The sequence below is a fragment of the Ambystoma mexicanum genome, chromosome 5p, assembly GCF_040938575.1.
Source record: "Ambystoma mexicanum isolate Mex_15411 chromosome 5p, UKY_AmexF1_1, whole genome shotgun sequence".
NCBI classification, from domain to species: Eukaryota; Metazoa; Chordata; class Amphibia; order Caudata; family Ambystomatidae; genus Ambystoma; species Ambystoma mexicanum.
Genome location: NC_090930.1, coordinates 845967776 through 845987684, shown reverse-complemented (window position 1 = coordinate 845987684; position 19909 = coordinate 845967776). Strand labels below are relative to the sequence as shown.

Sequence of the window (19909 nt, the reverse complement as noted above, 5' to 3'; positions counted from 1 at the left end):
ACAAAAATATAGAAAGAAAATGTAGAAAACAATAATGTCGAAAACCTATACATATAATGAAAAGAGTCAATTTTTAGAAAAATAAATGTCGAAAAAAAATGTCAATTAGCACTATCAATAAATAAATAAACAAGAAGAGTATCATTTACTAGGGGGGTCACCTCCTAACCCCCCTCACCCAACACCCCCCAGCCATCCCCCCACCCCCCTCACCCCTCATACTCAACACATTTTAATTATATATATATTTATTTATTTTTTTCGAAAAAATTCTAAAAAATGTAGAACAAATTCGACATTATTGTTTTCTAAAAAAAAATTCGACATTTTGACTTTCTACATTATTGCACTCTACATTATGACTGACCACCTTCTTACACTTATCACATCCTTTAGATGACCGGCCCGATCTAATGTGATTAGCAAACCCAGACCCTATCCATCTTCTACCAACAACCAATCTGTCAATTTCTGCATTTCACAACATGGGATCTACGCATTTGGCTATCCTGCCCTGATCCGTATCAACCACAAACAGAGATTGTAATATTGGCAAAAAGGTAACATACATTTCCGACCTGCATCCATCAACACCACAGGTTTCCATGTGTTATTCAACTAACACATCCTGCCCATTTCTTTAAGAGCCATGCACAGCAAGCCAAGATTGACAAAAGGGTGCTATATAAGGCCACTCTACATTGTAGGACACATACTTTAAATAGGGACTTATGGGGTTGGGTACATGCCGGTGAGGCTTAAGGACTCAGTAACCCACATAGATGGGGGGGGGATTAAAATGACACTGAACTTCACCAGCCCCATGTATAAACCATCCTTACACTTCCTTCACGTGGACCAGGAAACGACGTAGAAAAATGCCCCATAAAAGAATCGTAACAGTGTAATGCCACCATAAGGGTTGCCCACGAGGTTAGATGAACTTGACCTCCCTGTCCTTTGAAATAATTTCCTGCAATACTCTGGAAGTCTTGAGATATTCTCAGTCATCATTTTCATCAGCAGTATTAATGAAACATTGGGCCTCATTAGACGGTAGGCGGTAAGGGTTTACCGGTACTGGTAAGGGCACCGGTACCGGTAAACCCTTACCGCCTTACTACGAGGTCCCTTTGCGGGACCCGACCTAAACGGCTGGTGTAGACCAGCCGTTAAAGTTGGGACCCGCAAAGGGACCTTGGTGCTAATTACGGTACCGCAATTTGCCGTACCGTAATTAGCTCCTTCCCCATTCCCATTGAGCCCTATGGGGCAAAAATGGGAATGGAGAAGGGCCATGGAGGAAGGGGGAATTACCGCCCCGCCAACCTTGGAATGGGGTGGTAATTCCCCTTTTCTCCATGGTGGTACCGGTATGGTACTGGCAGCAACCATGGTGCTAACAGCACCATGGTTTACCACATTCCGTGTAATGAGGCCCATTGTCTGTCTGGTAAGGCCTTCTTTTGCACTCAAGAGTCTGGAATAGTGGACGATGGGCTCTTTGGAGGTACTGACCTGGAACTTTGGTGCTTTCAGATTCAGTGCCACCAGGGGCATCCGCAGCCTGGGTTTCTTCTGGTCCTGCAAAAACACACAAGAAGCATGTATTTCACACTACCAACCAAACACAAAAGGCAAGTGAAGAGCTATATCTGAATACACAACATCAATGATTCATCATGTGGGCAAAACTGAAGAATTCTGATAAACTCCGAGACTGTGGAAATGTTCTCTCAAATTAAACAGGGCTCATGAACCTTTCCTAGTAGTTCAGACTACAGTAAAAAAACAAGTATTCATAATTTTAAAACATTAGTAGCAAGAAAGAAGCATGCCTTCTTTGTGCAACAGAAGCCTTGAGATGGACATCAAGAAGAGAAATACAGAGGATAAAACAGCAAAAGTGTAAAGGAGTAAGGTTGTTGAACAAGCAGTGATAAAGCAATCGTTTTAGCTATTGCAGTTGTTCCTTGCATTTTAGAATTTATATGCATACATTTGTTCTGGTCCCAATAATGACAGGCCAAACTCAAAGAACGTTCAAGTTGAAGAGTCGGTCATCTCGTGAGTATTATTACTTGAGCTGTTAGCCTCTGCTGGCTGATTATACTTCTAACATTACAAATCGGCAGTTGAGGAACAGAGCCTGTAGCAAGCAAATTCTACTAGGGAGGACAATAAGTCTTTAGATTTCTGTATCATTTAGCATGACATCAATTATGCTGCAACACACCTTGAATTCTCTATGTCCAATATCAAACAGAATGGCGTAACTTCTAATAACCCATTTATTGCATGCCCAAAAGGTAGGACTGAACAACTCTGAAAGAGAATACAGACATACACAATATATCAGATGTTGAGACGATGGTGCTTTACCATGCAACAGCACCAGTATCCCAGCAGGCGAATGGCAAAATTAGAAAAAAATAGAAGAACTATGCGAAGGACTAAGATGCAGGAGAAGTACTTGAACAGAAAGGACTCCTATGAGGAGAAAGACTAGGCAAAGGCCAATGATGAAGGAAAATGCCTATATGCAGGACTACGAATAATAAAGACTAAGACTAAGGACTATGATGAAAGGAAAAGATTATGACTTAGGACTATGACAAAGGAGAATGACTACATTGAAGTAGTGTGACAAAAGAGTATGGTGGACAGTGATGAAGGGGAAGGACCAGCACTAAATACTATGCTGAAGGAGAAGGATTAGGACATGGACTATGATGACAGAGAAGGACCAGAACGAAGGACATCAATGAAGAAGAAGGATTTTGGCAAAGGACTATAACAAAGTTCTATGACATAGGAGAAGGTCACAGATGAAGGGATACAAACATCTCAAGGTACCTGTTTCTGTTAAGCCACTGCTATGGTCTTTGCTCTCATTGAATTGGTTTATAGGCCCTGAGGCAGTCTCCGTTTCTGTGCACTGTAAACCTCCAAAATGATCGACATCATCCAGTGAGCAGTGGGAGCCTTAGATGCCTGATTGCCCAGAGATAAGCCAATAGAGTTCACAAAGAGAAAATGTGTGAATGCCCAGGGGGCATTTAAAGGATCACCTGGTATCTAGCAATGCAGAACTCTATTAGCATCAAGAAGGTAGGCAGATGGACCTCCAGATTAATATGAAAAGAGGATACTATTTTGGGTAAAAAAGACGGGTGAGCATGCAACACAGCCTTGTCCTTGGGGAATTGTTAGGGAGAATTCTCTTATAAGGCTAATTTCCCAAAGCTAGTGAGTCCCCCAGCAGCTTTGCTGGATTTTTGGGGTTTGTTTTCTTTTTCTCCTGCTAAGAGTGACTGACTACGTGATAGGACTCGGGAGGAGAATGTCACAGATGATGGCCCAAGCTAGTGATAACTTGAAGGCTGGTCAAGCTTTGGTCAAGCATTGGCATGATCAAAAGGCTAACATGGTTGAGTTCACTCAAGACCAGCTAGTTCTTGTATGATTCCAACAAGGCAGAGGACCTTGCAAGACAAATGGATGGAACCCTTCAAGGTTGTGGGAAAACTTGGAGAGGTGAACTATCTGGTGGACTTGGGCAATCCCAAGGAGGCTCCCACAGTCTTTCACACCAACAGACTAAAAGTGTATGTCTCCAGACCTGAAGTAGGAGCCTTGCTTCTAGCTTCAGCAGAAGAGGAAGAAGAGAGTGAACCTCTCCCTGATCTCCTCCGAGGCTTACCTTTGGATGAAAAGTTCGAAGGAGTTAATCACTCTTCAAATCTGGCACCTGAGCAACAAGAGGAGTGCACATCTATGTTAAATCAGTTTGCCTCCCTGTTCTCACTTTCACCAGGCTTGACCCCTTGGGGTCAGCATGATATACTCACTGGTGACTGTCTGCCAGTAAAAAGCAGAGGATACAGAATGTCAGAAAATGTAATAACCCACATCAAAGGAGAGGTCAGCAAGATGCTTGACCTCTGGGTAATAGAGCCCTCTACTAGTCCATGGTCTAGCCCAGTTGTGTTAGTACCAAAGGCCTGATCCAAAGAATTGTGATTCTGTGTGGACTACAGAGCTCTTAATGCAGTCACCAAGACTGATGCCCATCCTTTGCCAAGGACAGATGAGTTGGTGGATAGACTTGGTTCAGCCAAGTACCTCAGCACATTTGATCTGACGTCAGGCTATTGGCAAATAGCCCTGGCAGACCATGCCAAGGAGAAAACTGCATTTTCTACCCCAGTTGACTGATACCAATTTAAGGTTATGCCTTTTGGACTGAAAAATGCACCTGCTACATTCCAAAGGATGGTAAATCAGGTTCTGACTGGGATGGAGGACTTCTGCATGGCATACTTGGGTGACATTGCAGTATTCAGCCAAACCTGGGAAGAGCATGTTGACCACCTAGGACATGTTTTCCAGGCGCTAAAGCAGGCCATTCTGACCATAAAGGCAAGTAAATGCCAGATTGGACAGAGTAAACTGGTCTACCTTGGACATGAGGTAGGAGGTGGAGAAATAAGGCCTTTGCCCAGCAAGATTGAAGCTGTGCAAACTTGGACAACACCTACTACTCAGACCCAGGTGAGAGCCTTCCTAGGCCTCACTGGGTGCTACAGGAATTTCATAGAGGACTATGGGACCATAGCTTTTCCACTGAATGTGATCTCCTCTCCTAAATTCCCTAAAAAGGTCAGATGGAAAGAGGAGTGCAATCAGGCTTTTGAAAACCTGAAGAAAGCCCTTTGTCAAGCTCCAGTGCTAAGAGATCCTGACTACCACCAAACTTTCATTGTACAGACAGATGCTTCTAATGCAGGTATAGGTGAAGTCCTTAGTCAACTGGATGGGAAAGGTAGGGAACACCCCATTTGCTTCATCAGTAGAAAACTGAAGGATCCTGAGACAAGGTGGGCAACTATTGAAAGAGAGTGTTTTGCTATTGTGTGGGCTCTGATGAAGTTTAGGCCATACTTGTATGGTTCTACTTTTGTTATTCAGACTGACCACCAACCCTTGAGATGGTTAATGCAAATGAAAGGGGAAAACCCAAAACTAATGAGATGGTCAATCTGCTGCCAGGGGTTTGATTTCACCATTGAGCACAGGTCAGGGTGTCACCACCAAAATGCTGATGGTCTCTCTAGGATGTTTATAGCCGACTAGAGGTATGAGACTCATCCAGGAGTGGATTCAATCCTCCCTTAGTCTGGGGGGGGCGAGTGTTAGGGAGAATTCTCTTATAAGGCTAATTTTCCAAACCTAGTGAGTTCCCCCAGCAGCTTTGCTGGATTTTTTTTTGTTTTGTTTTCTCCTGCTAAGAGTGAGACTCTTTTCCTCCCACTCTTAGGCATGATTTGAGGTATGTCTTTGACTCTTTGTGTGCTTATGGGCTATGGGGTCTTTGACTCCATAGGGTATCATCTGTTTTTTATGTGTGTGTTACACAGCACCCTCAGTGCAGTAACACAGGGGTGTCATAGTGACCCCCAAACATAGACTCCATACCCTGAGACTGACTACTGCCTCCCAGGGCATGTAAAGTCACCATTGACTTTACTAGTCCTAAATTGTGAACAGAACCAGTACAAACCATCATATTGTGGAAGTACTGGAAGGGGTTAATTATATTGCCCCTGGGTCTGTTTTCAAGGGGGCACTGTCCAGTCTTCCCATGTCAAGTTTCTGACTGGTGGCAGTGGTTACCACGCAAAATATTCCACCAGAATATTCTCTATGAGATTTTCCCATTGATTTTAAACACACCACTTTTTGGTGCAATGTTAAAGATACCGCCGGTTTATTTATTGAATATTAAATCAACGGTTGGGTCTTTTTGCCAGAACTCTTTTCTAAAATGGCGTTTGTGTCCGTCTCTGTAACTCTAACCAAGGTCGAGTCCTTTGTTCCACTTTTTGGCGGGCTTCTCCACAGAAGCCCTCCAAATGGTGCCACTCTGTCTGGGTTCCACAGGATGTGTGAGGAGGGGAATTGGAACCCTGGACTGCGTTGCCTTAGCAACTCAAGTCGCACTCTGTTCTGATTCGGACAGTGGTGAGCCGCCCGGATCACCACTTAGCATGTTTGAGTGACAGCTCAATGGGGGTTTTTCTGCATAAAAGCAGGGCCTTTGGGATTGGAACTTCAGAAGTCGCCACAGGACCTAAGAATCCGAAGAGGGAAGAAGCTGAGCCATCTGCAACGACGACACCACCGGTGAAGCCCTGCTGCAACTACCTCACCACTTTCCCGACGACAAGAGAAGATCTTCTGCTGGACGAGTTTTCTTCCTCTGAGCTGGTGGGACCAACCAGTTCACCCCTTTCGCCTTCCAAAGATGTCTCTTGGTCAAATCGCCCGTGCCAAGCACCCTAGCGGCCGGATAGCCAAGCTTCACCACTTTGACCGCGAATAAAATGAATGCACATTTTACCGACTAAACTCTGCGGCTGGTTTCATCCCTGTGCAGTGCACCGACTCCATGTTTCCTCCTCGACGAGATCCTCTCGTCCCCTGGTCGAAACAATGAACTGCAACCACTGCCAGGAACAACTGCCACCGCTGGAGATTCCTCTCTATTTAAGGTACTGTGTCCTGCCTGGCCTCCCTTTCTTCGTTTGCCCAAGGTGACCCTTAAATTCTTGGCTTTCCAACTGGGTTGGCCCCAGACCTTCTAACTTTACCTTCTTGAATCGCCCCAACCTCTTTTGAACATTCTGCAAAGACTTTTAGTGCATTTTAAACCGTGTGATCCTGGGCACATTTCGCTTTGCTCCATTTAAAGTGGGCCTGGCCTATGAACTTTGGCTCTACAGTGTATACTGCCTTTACTCCCTTGCTTTGAACTTCTAAAAGTGTTGGCAACTGTTTTATTTTTATGCCCTGCCTTTTTCTCTCCCTTTAACTTAAATATTGGAGTGCCATCTAGGTCACACGCTCACATCTGTTTTAACAAATAGTGGTGTTTTAACTCTGACTTGTCTAATAGTTATCAAGGGAGGTGTCTATACTTTACCTGACTGTGGCTTAACTTGCTTTTGATTTAGAGTGCTAGTGTATTTCCTAAAGTGTGTTTTAAATAAATAATTATATACTTTTGATACAAAGCTCTGGTCAGTGTTTGTTTGCTCTACTGTGTTTTTAGCCCTATTGTGTATACTCTATATACTGCCCTACTCTTCTTGAGAGAGGTCTGACTGCTCAGCCACAGCTAGCAGGTAAATCTGGGTGGTGCAGACTGCTACCAATTGGGTTTACTGCTTACTCCTGCAGTCTTAATCTTTCTGCGGTGTTCCCCAAAGGAACTGCACAGGATTCTGCCTAACAGGAATACTGTGTACGACTTGGATACTGAGAAGTCATGGCTCTCAGTGACCCTCCTAGCAAACATTAGAGGAACCAGGAGGACAGTTTTCCATGTAATTATGCTGATATTGGCAGATGCCATAGGTTCCAATGGTTTATGAGCCAGAATTACTAACACCATATTGAGGTCCCAGACCTTGATGGGTCTCATGATTGGCAGAAACAACCAAACAAGCTCCCCAGATAATTTCTTTGACAATTGGATTGGCCAAAGAAAATAGTTTCTTCTGATTTTCTGTACGCTAATGTATAGGGTCTAGGTAAATCCTGTATGTATTAATTTATAAACCCACCTTAAGCTAGATTGCCATTGAATGATAACACGTCATTCAGCTGACACCTACGTGGGGTTATGCTCTATGCAAGAGCCCAATGGCAAAGGTGAGTCAACTTGCTTTTATGGTAACACTTCCAGTGAAGGACCTAAGTGACCTTTGGTCAATTCCCCAGGGACCAGTCTGGTAAGGCTAGTGAATGAAAGCAATCATCCCACCCTGCCGAGAGAGAAGGTTCTAACCCAAATGAAAGAACATTAGACCCTGCTTCGATTGAAAGAGCAGGCTTGTAGGAGCTAGTAATATCAACAAACATTGGTGAGACAGTCTGAATTTGCTGATCACCTTCTGAAGCAGATGAAAAGGAGGGAATTGGAAGAAGTGACATTTGAAGATGGTCTTGGTGGCAAACGGGTTCATTGACATGGCCCCCCAAATATGAAACAGCTCTTCAACACACAGGGGATTTAATTCCCATTTGTGGTTCCCCAAATTGAATTTGCTTAATCTGTCAGCCTCTGTGTTCAGATTGCCATGAAAATGTGTCCCTAAGAGGAAAATGTGGTGCTGGATGGTTAATTCCCATGACTCTATAGCAAGGTGACAAAGGTGTGGAGACCTCGTCACTCCCTGTTTGTTTATACAAAATATTGAGGTGGTGCTGTCTGGCCAAATAAGGACCACCCTGAATATAGGGGAGAAAGGACCTGATTGCACTGAACATCGCTTTGCTCTTCAAGAGGTTTAGGCCGTGCATCAGTTCCTGACTCGACCAGAGGCTGTTGGCCAAGTTCTCTACAAAAGTGGCCTCTCAACCATCCAGAGAAGGGTCACTGGAATCCTTCAGCGTGTCCCCACTGCAACGTTTCTGGGAACATTCCCACCAATGGAGGTACCTCTTTAGGTAAGAAGGAATAGGAATCATAGGAATAGGAAAAAATACACAATAACCCCAGCACTGCACTGGTCAGAAGTTCATGCCCAAGAGGACTGTGATGGAATTCACTTTCTTGGCATAGACTGATGCAACATTTCAAACTGGTGAGAAGATTGGGAGCTTCTGATGGGACAGAAGGAAACCAAATGAATTGCTAAATTAAAAACAAAAACAGGGGAGACCACCAGGAGGCTCAGACGATATGGCAGGCTATCGTGTCGGCTCCTTCTCCTATAACCATGGTACGATGTGGGGGGCTCTTAAAGACCGTCTTTCACAAAGTAAATGTACCTGGAACATTGAGGAAGTCTCAGAGCATAAAGTGCTCACCTGCATATTAGTCTTTGCCGCTGAAGTTCTGAGAAAATTAACAGAAACTGGGAGCGGGTCGGCCTGTGTGGAGGGATGCCAGATGCAGCACCACGTAGTGGGTGGATGCAGATGCAGAGCTGAGTGGCTTGGCTGGTACCCTGGGAAAGGCTGCAGTGCAAAAGTAACACCGGGAAGAGAGAGCCAAGGGACAGTGAACGCTGCAGCCCGAGAGACGTTTGGAGGGTCTATCGCCAGTCCGACGTTACCGAAGACCGACACTCGGAGGTGAGAGATGGTGCTAGGTTGGGAACTGGGGTAGGGAAGTGGAGTGAACACAGAAGACGGAACTGTAACCCAGTACCACTAACCGAAGAGAAGCCACAGGGGCCCCATAGTTCCACCAACTGACTGGATGATGGAATTCAAGGAAAAAAAAGGACGGTGGGCCCGATGCGTGTCGGGCATGGCTCACGGACGTAGCCCATGATCCAGAATCTGCTTATTGAAGACAGAGTGCAGTATTAAGTACCTGAACCAAGCACATGGGTTTTTACAATGCAGCGATGCTCACAACGTCTTATTAGTGGCCCTGGCATTAAAAGGCAATATTTGAAAGCGGAGAGAATCAGTGTATCTGTGAGGTAGTGCTGGGACTCAATTTGGTAGTAGTTTTGTGCTTGACAACGAGGAGCAACTGAAAACAAAGTGTGGTGACTGTCTGTACTTCATAGCTCAACGACTGATTCAGGGGTCGAAATATACCCTGAAGGAGCAAACAAAGAGAATATTACAAAGGGTTGAGTCTACTTGCATTGTGTAGCCCAGCAATGTGCAGATAAGGAGAACTCTCTTAATACACCTGGGAACGCATTTGAGGTGAATCTGGTGCAACACACTACACACACGGACACCTTGGCTTCCCTGCAACTCTATAGGCGTACCATCAGTGCAGAGGACATGAGTCAACTAGATGTACCCCTACCTCAGGTGGGGCAGAGGGGTCACAGGAAGTATCCACCAATGTGGATTTTCTGTTGTTCTGCTGCTCCTGGAAGAAATCAAGTTAATGAGGAGTGGCATGCATACTTCGATGTTGGAACTCAGAGGTGGAATTGACAAAACGGAGAATAAAATGGCAGCGATTGAAAACAACCAACCCTAGTCATACCTCATTAAGATGAAGATGGATGCCAAGATCCAAGGTCTGGAAATGAAAGAAGCAAATTTAACGCTAAAAATCGACCACTTAGAGAACAGAGATGAGGTGCAACATTTGTGTAATGGGCTTGCAAGAACCGCAAGGGGAATCAGTCACCTCCCTGGAAAGATCGGTGAACGGCCTGTTGTCCTGACTATTCAATGAGCCCATGGTCCCGAACTTATCTATGGCAGAATCCACAGATGTTTGGGTCCCCACAGGGGAACCAAGATCGGTCTTAGCAAAGTGTCCCTACCTTATGCAGAAAACAGTAATTCTAGCAAAGGCAAGAGGGAAAGGGATAATAGACTATGAAGGCTTCAATGTTCGAATATATCAGGACTTATCTACGCTAACTTTGACCAAGCACAAAGAAGGCTGCTCATTCATGGAATGGCTCTGCAACCACGATATATGTTACAGATGGGGTTACCCATTTTCTCTCATCTTCGAGTATCGACAGTAAGACTGCAGGGTAACGTCTGCGGAAGAGGCGGATGGAGAATTGAAACAGCTGAGAGACAGCGAACAGAAACCTGGATCAGTGGGCACGTTCAACACATCATGACCAGTTGAGACATACTTTTATCAAACAATAAGATGGAAACCGAACGGCTCTAGCAAATTTTGTAAATTGAATACTCCATAGGACCTGGATGCATCGTGACATGGGGAAGAGGAATGACCGACTGAACACTGTGGTAAATTTATATTGACACAAGGACACAGATGGGACACAGGGAATGTACCCTGATCGGGTTCCATGTGGCTCCGGGACATGCTTGGGATCTGGAGGCCTATCCAGAAAGGGTTCCCCAAAGAAATACAATTGTTATCTCATGCGATGGACAAAGGGATCTTTCTCAGGTGATCCTAAATTATATGGCATCTCCCAAAGTTTGGTAGAGACTCTGCCTGATGGTGTAGTGGAGTTCAAAAGGTCAATGGGGAGGATGTTATGAGGGGGAATTACAGTGTTTATTTTTTAATAATAGTGTTGTAGTGGAAAAAGGGGTAGGGAAGAGTTTGAGGTTACAGGGAATATACATAACTTACAGTTCACCACAGGGGACTGGGATTGACTTGATACACCTGAGACTATACAATAATAAATAATAATAATGTTTTATATAGCGCTTTAATCTAAATCGCTTTACACAGGACATATTCACATACATTACTATTAGTGGTTTGACAGAATAATGGCGGAGTACACTATTTTTATTTATTTATTTATTTGAATTTATAAAGCGCACAAACGGGCCTAAGGCATCGTGGCGCTTACAGTATGTTCACTTGGATACAGCTTAAAACAGATTTTTGAAAACAGCAGTGCAGAGGTTCAAAGACAATGTTGTGGATGTGTTCCATGGTTACATGGGGAACATCGTAGGAACATTCAGGTACAGTCTAGTTGAATAACTTGGTTTTTAGCGCCTTTCTAAACGATGTGAGAGTATTCTCCTTTCTTAGGCTGAGTGGGATGGCGTTCCAAGATTTAGGGGCCAGCACTTCCACGCTGGTGTTGCCGGCTTTAGCTCTATTGAATGCCGGTACTGAGAGTAGGTGGGAGTATTGGTCTCGTTTTGATCTATGGGCAGGCTTCTGATGTATCGGTTCAGCTAGGTAGGAGGGGGTGGACTGGGAGAGGCATCTGTGTGTGACGGTGTGGGCCTTGAACATTATGCGCTCTTTGATTGGGGGCCAGTGGGCATCTTTTCTGGCCTGAGAGATGTGCTCTCTCCTGGGGATGTTTAGAGCCGCTCTGAGGGAATTGTTTTGCGTGGTTTGCAATTTGTTGATGTTATAGGCAGATGTGCCTAGGAGTAGGATGTTACAATAGTGTAGCTTTGCGCCTTTAGTGGCTCTTGCAATGTTGAGGCAGTTTTTAGGTGACAAGTGAGCTTTCACTGCATTCATGATGAAATGGCGCTGACTTGTCTTTCCATTGATAATGTCGAGTCCAAGTATACACCCAAGGTTTTTACTGCAGCAGAGGCTATGATAACAGTGCTCTCAATGTTGAAAGAGCTGTATTTGTTGTCTAATTTTTTTCAGGGACTCTTTAGGGCCTACCAGAAGAATTTCATTTTTTTTCCCCTTTTACAAATAGGCCATTAGCAGCCATCCAGGCCTGGATGCGAGCATATGTCTGCTGGATGGTGCTGAGGTCTTGCTCATATTTACCTGATAGCGGGCGAAGATTTGTTGCGTCGTCAGCAAAGTTGGTAAAGGCTATGCCGAACTCTTCTAGGTCGCTGACCAATGTAGAGTGAAAGAGATTATAGAGGGTAGGGGATGTACAGGATCCTTGTGGGACCCCACAACCAATGAGGGATGGAATGGCTGATGCCTGATCAGAGAAGAAGGAACTCTGTGTAGGGAACCTAAACGTGAAACACCTTAACTCCTCCCTGCAGCGCTCAATGTTAGGAAGGGCGTTCAGGAAGTCCAACCTGGATATTATTTTTGTACAGAAAACAAAATTCAAGAGAGGGGAGGAATTGCAAATGAGAGGATATAGCACAGGCACTGATCTCTGGGCATCAAGTGAGGTCAGAAAAGCAGTGGTGGGAATGTTGATACGTAAAACGTTCGGCTTCATGGTGTTCCATACAAAGAGTAGATTGGACGGTCGATTTATAGCAGTAAAGGGGAGGGTGCACACATCAGATGTCACTCTATGCTGCCTTTATGCACCTAATCAGTCAGCCACAATTTTGTAAGGAGGCGTTTGCGAGATCTAGAGGAATGTGAATCAGAACTGTTGATTTGTGGGGGCGACTTCAACATGTTGGCAGATCCACTCAAAGGTGCTGCAGGGCTCATCTTCTTCTCATGTTAAAGGTTAGAAAACAAATGAATTATACTCCTACTATACAGCTTGTTTATCACTCATGCTGCGCACTTGGCAGGCCTCGAGACGGGCACACAGGTGGTTCCAGGGCACTCTAACCTTCAGACACATTTCACTCGCTTCCTCTGCGCCATCCGGCCCCAAGGTCTCCGCCCTCATTTTGAAATATAATGCATCCCTCCCAGCACCTCGCAGTCCAAATCACACGATTGTCGCTTCAACGATACACAATGTCCATCCTCTTTGAACATTTTAGGATTTGTTACTTTGGAGTTGGTGGGCAAAGAGCACATGGTGTCATGGAATTTAGAGGTCTCAGGGTTCAGTCAGTTATATGGGCTATAACTCGCAGACACTCGGGAATAGGCCAGGTCATGCTTTTGCCAAAGTGAGATAACATGCACACCAGGTGCCGATCTCTGATCGCAGCCTTGTAGGGCACATTCCTCTTGGGTGAAAGGCACATCTTTGCAACACTTTCAAGAACAATGAATAAACAGTGTGGCGGGTAGGGGCGCAAACTGTCCTCATGGGAGCTCAGGCATGAGTGGAGATTTCTCTGGCCTTGTGGATTTGGGTCTAGTGCATGTAATGTCGCATTTACTGTGCAAGCCTTCTGTTCCACCTAGGAGTATATAATATCTACGCAAAATAGCGATGCTGCCCGCACCATATGATCACTCTATAAGTGGTTATATTAGCATGGGGTCCTGCTACACAGGAAGGTGTCCCTCTCAAGGTCCCCTCTCCCCCCCTGGCTCATCATAGTACCTCGAATGCGTCTCGCCTTACTTTAAAGCGCCTGGGCTAGTTCTGTGATCCCACTGCCCAGTTTCTACATCCACATATGGCTTATTCCTTTTTACTGGCACCCACGCCCTGCACACTCATCGCAATCTCTCTCCCCTATGAGCGTACTCTTCAGGTGAACAAGTCATGAAAATACAACCCGTCTCCCCGTCGGGTCCACCCAAACCTCTGCAATGTTCTGGATCAGGGGGTGGGGAAATTATTGTGTGGTATAGAGGATCAACCTCATCTCCATACATGATAGGGAACATTTCATGATTCGGGCCACCATGTGGGACGTCAGTTTGTGCTTCAATGTTTTTTGTTTCGCAAGGTGCTTTTGAACCTCCAATTGATACTATCATTCTTGCGCTATCAGGTGCCACAGTGGCACAGCATCAAAGAATGAGCTGACACGTGGAGAAAATTATCAGGATAAACACAATGATGGGCATTAACATCTTCACGATTGCTACTGGCCATGATGGGACACAGTCAAATGTCATATTCAGCCAATCACTGTCCTGAATTCCTCCCTCCTTCTTCATACGAACAACCAAGCCATGGACAGCTGCAATGATGTGGCACAACGATGCATTTTCCGCGTCTTCTGGAAGTACGAATGTACCACAGGAATCGCCAAATTATTTGCAACCCCCACCCTCCATTGCTGTTAACATGTCCAGCACAAGATTTGCTCAACTGTTGCTCAACTGTTTGAGTATCTCACCCGTACTGTACGTCACCATATATCTTCTCAGATCCAGTAGTAATCCATCAGCGCCGCCGTTCCTTTCTTCATGTCTGTGATCAAGAGAGATTTACTACAATGTTTGTTTGGGCCGACAAAGACTGTACCTTAGCTGCGGAAACAGAGACTATGTTCTTCTTCCTTGTGCAATTGACTGGTTTTTCCATCGTTGCACGTCAGCTTTGTGATAAGCTCTGTCCAGATTTGCGCACAGAAGTTGAACACTCGTGCTATTCTTTCCTTGCTATATGTTACCAGTCCTTCTGCCAAGCAAGGTAGTTTGCTATCCTGCCAACTATTATTGATATACTTCTGCCCCTTCACCATCAGATAATGTAACTCCACACACTTGATGTTTCTTGGGTCGTCGGCGCATTTGACAAAATCTGGGCCCACCATTTGCAGTTGCACACTATATGCCTGGAACGTTCCTTTTTATTCTGCTTAGCGCAAAATGAACCGGGTATTGTGCCTCTATAATTGGGACTGCTTGTGGCACTAACACCTTGGGAGCCCCTGACGCGCGCGGAATGATTAAACACACATTACAGCTCCCATTTACACCATTTCTCTCCACACCACTCATATCAGAGTACCATGAATTAGAGAATTCGGGTCATGAATATCCTCAATCACATCAAAGCCCAACCCTTGATGCATGTGATACTTTCCTCTTACTTCTCTTTTCATTCTTCGATACACATTCTCAAGGATGGCCGCTTCAGTAGTACTGTCAGAAATACCATTATAACTTTCCATAGTGGCAGACAATCCCCTCCATATTGTACACAACCTGTTCTCTACTTCCTTCACAGACGTAACCTGCATATCGGAGTCATTTAATCAATTTCCATTATTATTATTATTAGTGTTCACATTAGTACTGATATATGTAACGCCACTTGTGTTAACATTTATATGTATCGTTCCATTTGGATAATATACAATCCTTTTTCCCCCATTCCCTTCTTTATAGGACCTCCACCTATAATACCCTCCCCAATCCACTCCCAGTAGTACTAGCAATATCACACACAATCACACAGCAATTGCTGAACCACAATGATAGATATATGTCCACAATCTCTCATCCCTGTCTCTACGCCTCAGGTCCCTCCTTAATAAACTATGTACATTAGTTGCATCCATCTTCTTCTTTCCTTAAATAGAAGCACAGACACATAAGACAACAAAAAAGGGAGACGTACAAGACGTACACTGTACAAAAAACAAACAAAAAAATGGGAAGGAACAATAGGGAGAGAGACAGAAAGAAAGAGAGAGAAAAAGAAGGAAAGATGGAGAAAGAGAAAGAAAGAAGGAAAGAAAGAGAGAGAGGGAAAAGAGAGAAAAAGCACTCCTAGAAAAAGAAAAATGCTAGCTGGTGAGCTTCGGCCTGCCACTCGGGCATTCCAGCACACCCGTGTCTTCTCTGGACAGTCCGATAAGGCAATCGGGGTACAGATCCTGTCACCCTTTGTTTTAAGACAACAGATGCACCACTGTCCTTTCTGGAGGTGCCCTACGAATGTCAGAGAGGTGGATCCAGTAGCGCAAATCTTTTACTTTGACCACAAGGTGGGTACAAAACACCCCCTCGTCCGGTCCTAGGAACCGAGGATTGGTCCACCGATGCACAAAATTGCAAACGTAGATGTAATCCCCCGGGGGCTGTGGTCGAGTTGTTATATGCTCAGGATCTGTCCCTGTTGTCTGTGCAGCATCGGGCATCTCTGTAGTCATGATCCTGGGAGGTGAAACTTGTCGCAAGACACATTTAATGGCCCGAGTTAGTGTTGTCAAATATTCTCTGTATTCCTGTTCTAACACTGCTGCAGTCCTATGTGCATCAGAAACCCTTCTCACATGGGATACAGGGGTATGCATGTGCCGGCCAGTAACCACCTTGTGAGGTAACAGATGATGGTCTTTACTTGGCTGCATGTGTGAACTAAAAAGGGCCCCGGGCAGACAACACACCCATTTTTTCTTCAATGGGGTGCACAATTTAGATAACTTGCTCTTAAGGAGGCCCTTTATTCTCTCCACAATGTCATTGGCCTGTGAGTGATAAATCAAACACATCCGGTGATTGATACCAAGTAGTGCTGCAAGATGTTGGAATAATGCATTGAAGAAATGTGCACCATTATCTGACCTCAAAACATCACACACACCCCAGCGCGGGAAAACCTCCTGCACTAGAAACCAGGCAGAGCACTTTGCAACTGGGTGCGCACATGGCCATGCTTCCACCCACCTTGAGAAGGGACAGACCACCACAAAGATGTACCTAGATCCATTACAACGCTCCCCGATATCGGCGTAGTCTATGTGTAAGTCACGGAACGGCCCAGTAGGGCTGGGCAGAAATGCCCCGTAACATTCGTAGTGTCATCCCTGCACTAAAACTGTGACATGTGGTGCAACGGACAACCATGTCTGTGATGCGCTCCTGGATATTTAGTGTGAACCAGTCCTCCTGTATGTCTGTAGCTATGTGTTGTTTCGAACTGTGGTACTGGTAGTGCAATTGTTCAAATGCCACTGCTAGCAGTTCCTGGTGCATCACTATCTTCCCACAGCTCTCTTGCCTCCATAACAAGTGTGTCAGAGCTTGCCTCCATAACAAGTCTGTCAGAGTTTGCTTACACCCTCTCCGTAACCACAACTCCTTCTCCCCCTCTGGCGCCCTTTCTTGTAGTCCGATAATCTGGGAGATGGGTAATGCGGTGTAAGGCACTGGACACTCATCGTCGATGTGGCAGTCACAACATACTCAGTGGATATTTCATTTGGCTGATATGCTGCTATTTTGGCTGCCACATTGGTGGCTGCGTTCCCCTTGAGATTTTGTTCATCCTGTGAATATGGGTGGCGCACTTGACGACCGCCACAACAGAGGGCTGTGATAAAACTTCTATCAGCATCTCTAACAGCACTGCATGCTGCACTGGGGATCTATCTGCCCTCCGAAACCCCCTCCTTTTCCAACAGGAGAGACCAGCATGTACCATTGTTGTAACGTATGTCGAGGCAGAATATATTTTGTGACATGACGCCCTTACACCACTCTCAGCGCTTTGATGAGCGCCACAAGTTCTACCGCTTGTGCATAATAGTGTGTAGGCAACCTTTTCATGACCACCGTCTTGTATTCCGCTCCCTCAAATCGTACCACTGCTGCCCCTGTCCATCTCTCTCCATCCTCCTGATCAATTGTGGATGACCCGTCAACAAAAAGTACCTCACCCTCTGTCAATGCACAATCCCTTGCTTTGGGGGTATCATCTTCCTCCCCCTCAAATATGGCACAATCATGTGACGTCAGGTCTTCTGTAGTAGGCATGTCTTTTAAAAAAGTGGCAAGATTCATAACCACATGAATATGGGGTTTAGAGATGATAACCTCATATGCCGATGACCTTTGCATAGTCAGGGTAGATTTTGACCTTTCTAGAATGGCAAACAAAGAATGTTCCATATACAACATTACTGAACACCCCATTACAATCGTAGAACTTTTCTCTATAGCAAAGGAAGCAGCTGTTAAAGCTTCTTTGCAGACAAACTGCCCTTGCATCACTGCATCCAGAGAACCACTATAACAGGCCAATGGCTTGTGGCCCATAGTGCTTTTCTGCATCTACGCTGCTGTCGTAAACTGACCCTCAGAACGTGAAAACAACTAGAATTCCTGTGTGTAGTCCGGGGGGTCCAGTACGGGTGCCAAAAATAAATGACTTTTTTTAAGTCGTCAAACTGTTTGATCATTTCTGCCGTCCACTGTAACTTGTGGTCCTTTGTTTTTTGTGCTTCCCTCAGGGCCTGTAAAAATGGCCTTGTGTATGCTGCGTAATCCAGAATCTAGGCCCTGCAGTAGTTACAGAGGCCCAGACACGACTGCATCCCTTTAATCGAGGCAGATCTGGGGATAGCGTGTACTGACGCCGCCCTGTCGGGTAGAATCCTTTTCCCATTCGCTGATATGAACTGGCCCAAATAGACCACTTCCTGCTGGCAATATTGTATTTTGCCTTATCGACCTTGTACCCCTTACAGACCAACACAAACAGGAGTTCAATGTAGTCTCTTCGGCAATGCTGTTCACTTTCACTACACACTAGCAGATTACACATATTAGATAATCGTGGAGGGCACCTGAATGCTCCCAAGATTGGCATGCAGTATTCTGTTAAATATACTCAGGTTCTCGCAGTACCCCTGATGTAACCTAGTATGTTCGAACCGCATCTGGCCCGGTGTAAATGCCGTGAGGTACCTCGACTCAGAATGGAGTGGAATCGAGAAGAATGCCTTTTTCAGATCTACTACAGAGAAATATGTGGCTTCTTTGGGGATGCTACATAAAATTGTCGCAGGATTCGGAACTACTGGAAACTCTTTCTGTACCACATCATTTAGGGGGCGAAAGTCCTGGATCATTCTCCAATTTCCCCCCGTTGATTTTCTTTTTTCAACTTGCTTTTTATTAACATTTTGCCTTAAACAATAACCACTTAATATAAAGAAACAAGCCCCGAGACCCAACTCCCCCTCTCCCCATACCCCCTCCCCCTAACCTGGAGCAGTATATCGAGGGTTTGCCCCCTCACAGGGGTGCCATATTTGAAGCGTAGAATGTTCAAACCCACACACATTTGTTCTGAAGGTCCCTTAGTCAGTTCTGTTTTTCTCACATTCCAGGATTGGAGTCCTCCTGGGGGAGTATAATACCTAACAGTGACATGCTTTTGGGGCACCAGGCTCTGTGCGCCCCACCCTTCAGAAATGATATCAGGGCAGCCCAATCCGATTCAAACTTCATGTGTTGACCCTGAATGGAGTATGTAAGCCATTCCATGGCAATGACTGACCAGATTTTTGTTACCCACTCGCAGTCAAGGGGGTGTTCCTTCGACTTCCACTTGCGCGCCAGCACCATTGCAGCAGACATCATCATGATAACAGACTCTGCGGGCCGATTTTGTAGGAAGGTCCGCTACCTCCCGGTTCATGCCTAACATCTTAATCCCCCTGTTCCCACCCCCCCCTTGAGTCCCAGGACTTGCTCCATGGCGTGCCGAATGTAGTTCCAGAAGGTGTCCAGTTTCGGGCATTCCTACCAAATATGAGCCCAAGAGCCCCTCCCCCCACAGTCCCTCCAGCAAAGTTGAGAGGTTCGTGCAAACATCTTTTTTAGTCTAACCAGTTTTAGGTTCCATTGATACATCAGCTTAAGCCAAATTTCCCGGGTCTGGAGGGATCTACTGAGTTTCGGAATCCGCGCCCACAAGTCATGCCACTCACTCTCTGATATTTCTGTGCCCGTATCCTCGTCCCATTTCCTCATGTACCTTCTAGTCGGGGGGTTCTCCCCTTCCTTAATGTATTTGTATATGGAAGCCATGAGCCCCTTGTCGCCCTCATGTGTATCTGTCATGATGCCTACCCC

At 45.4% G+C, this 19909-nt stretch overlaps 1 protein-coding gene across 1 annotated transcript in view; it reads right to left on the bottom strand.

Moving 5' to 3' along the window:
* The window catches only part of NME8 (NME/NM23 family member 8), a 2398321-nt gene that overhangs the window by 206415 nt on the left and 2171997 nt on the right, over positions 1–19909 (bottom strand). The window contains exon 20 of the mRNA XM_069613833.1: positions 1519–1584. Coding sequence (XP_069469934.1) covers positions 1519–1584 — 66 coding nt within the window. The remainder of the gene's footprint in view (positions 1–1518; positions 1585–19909) is intronic.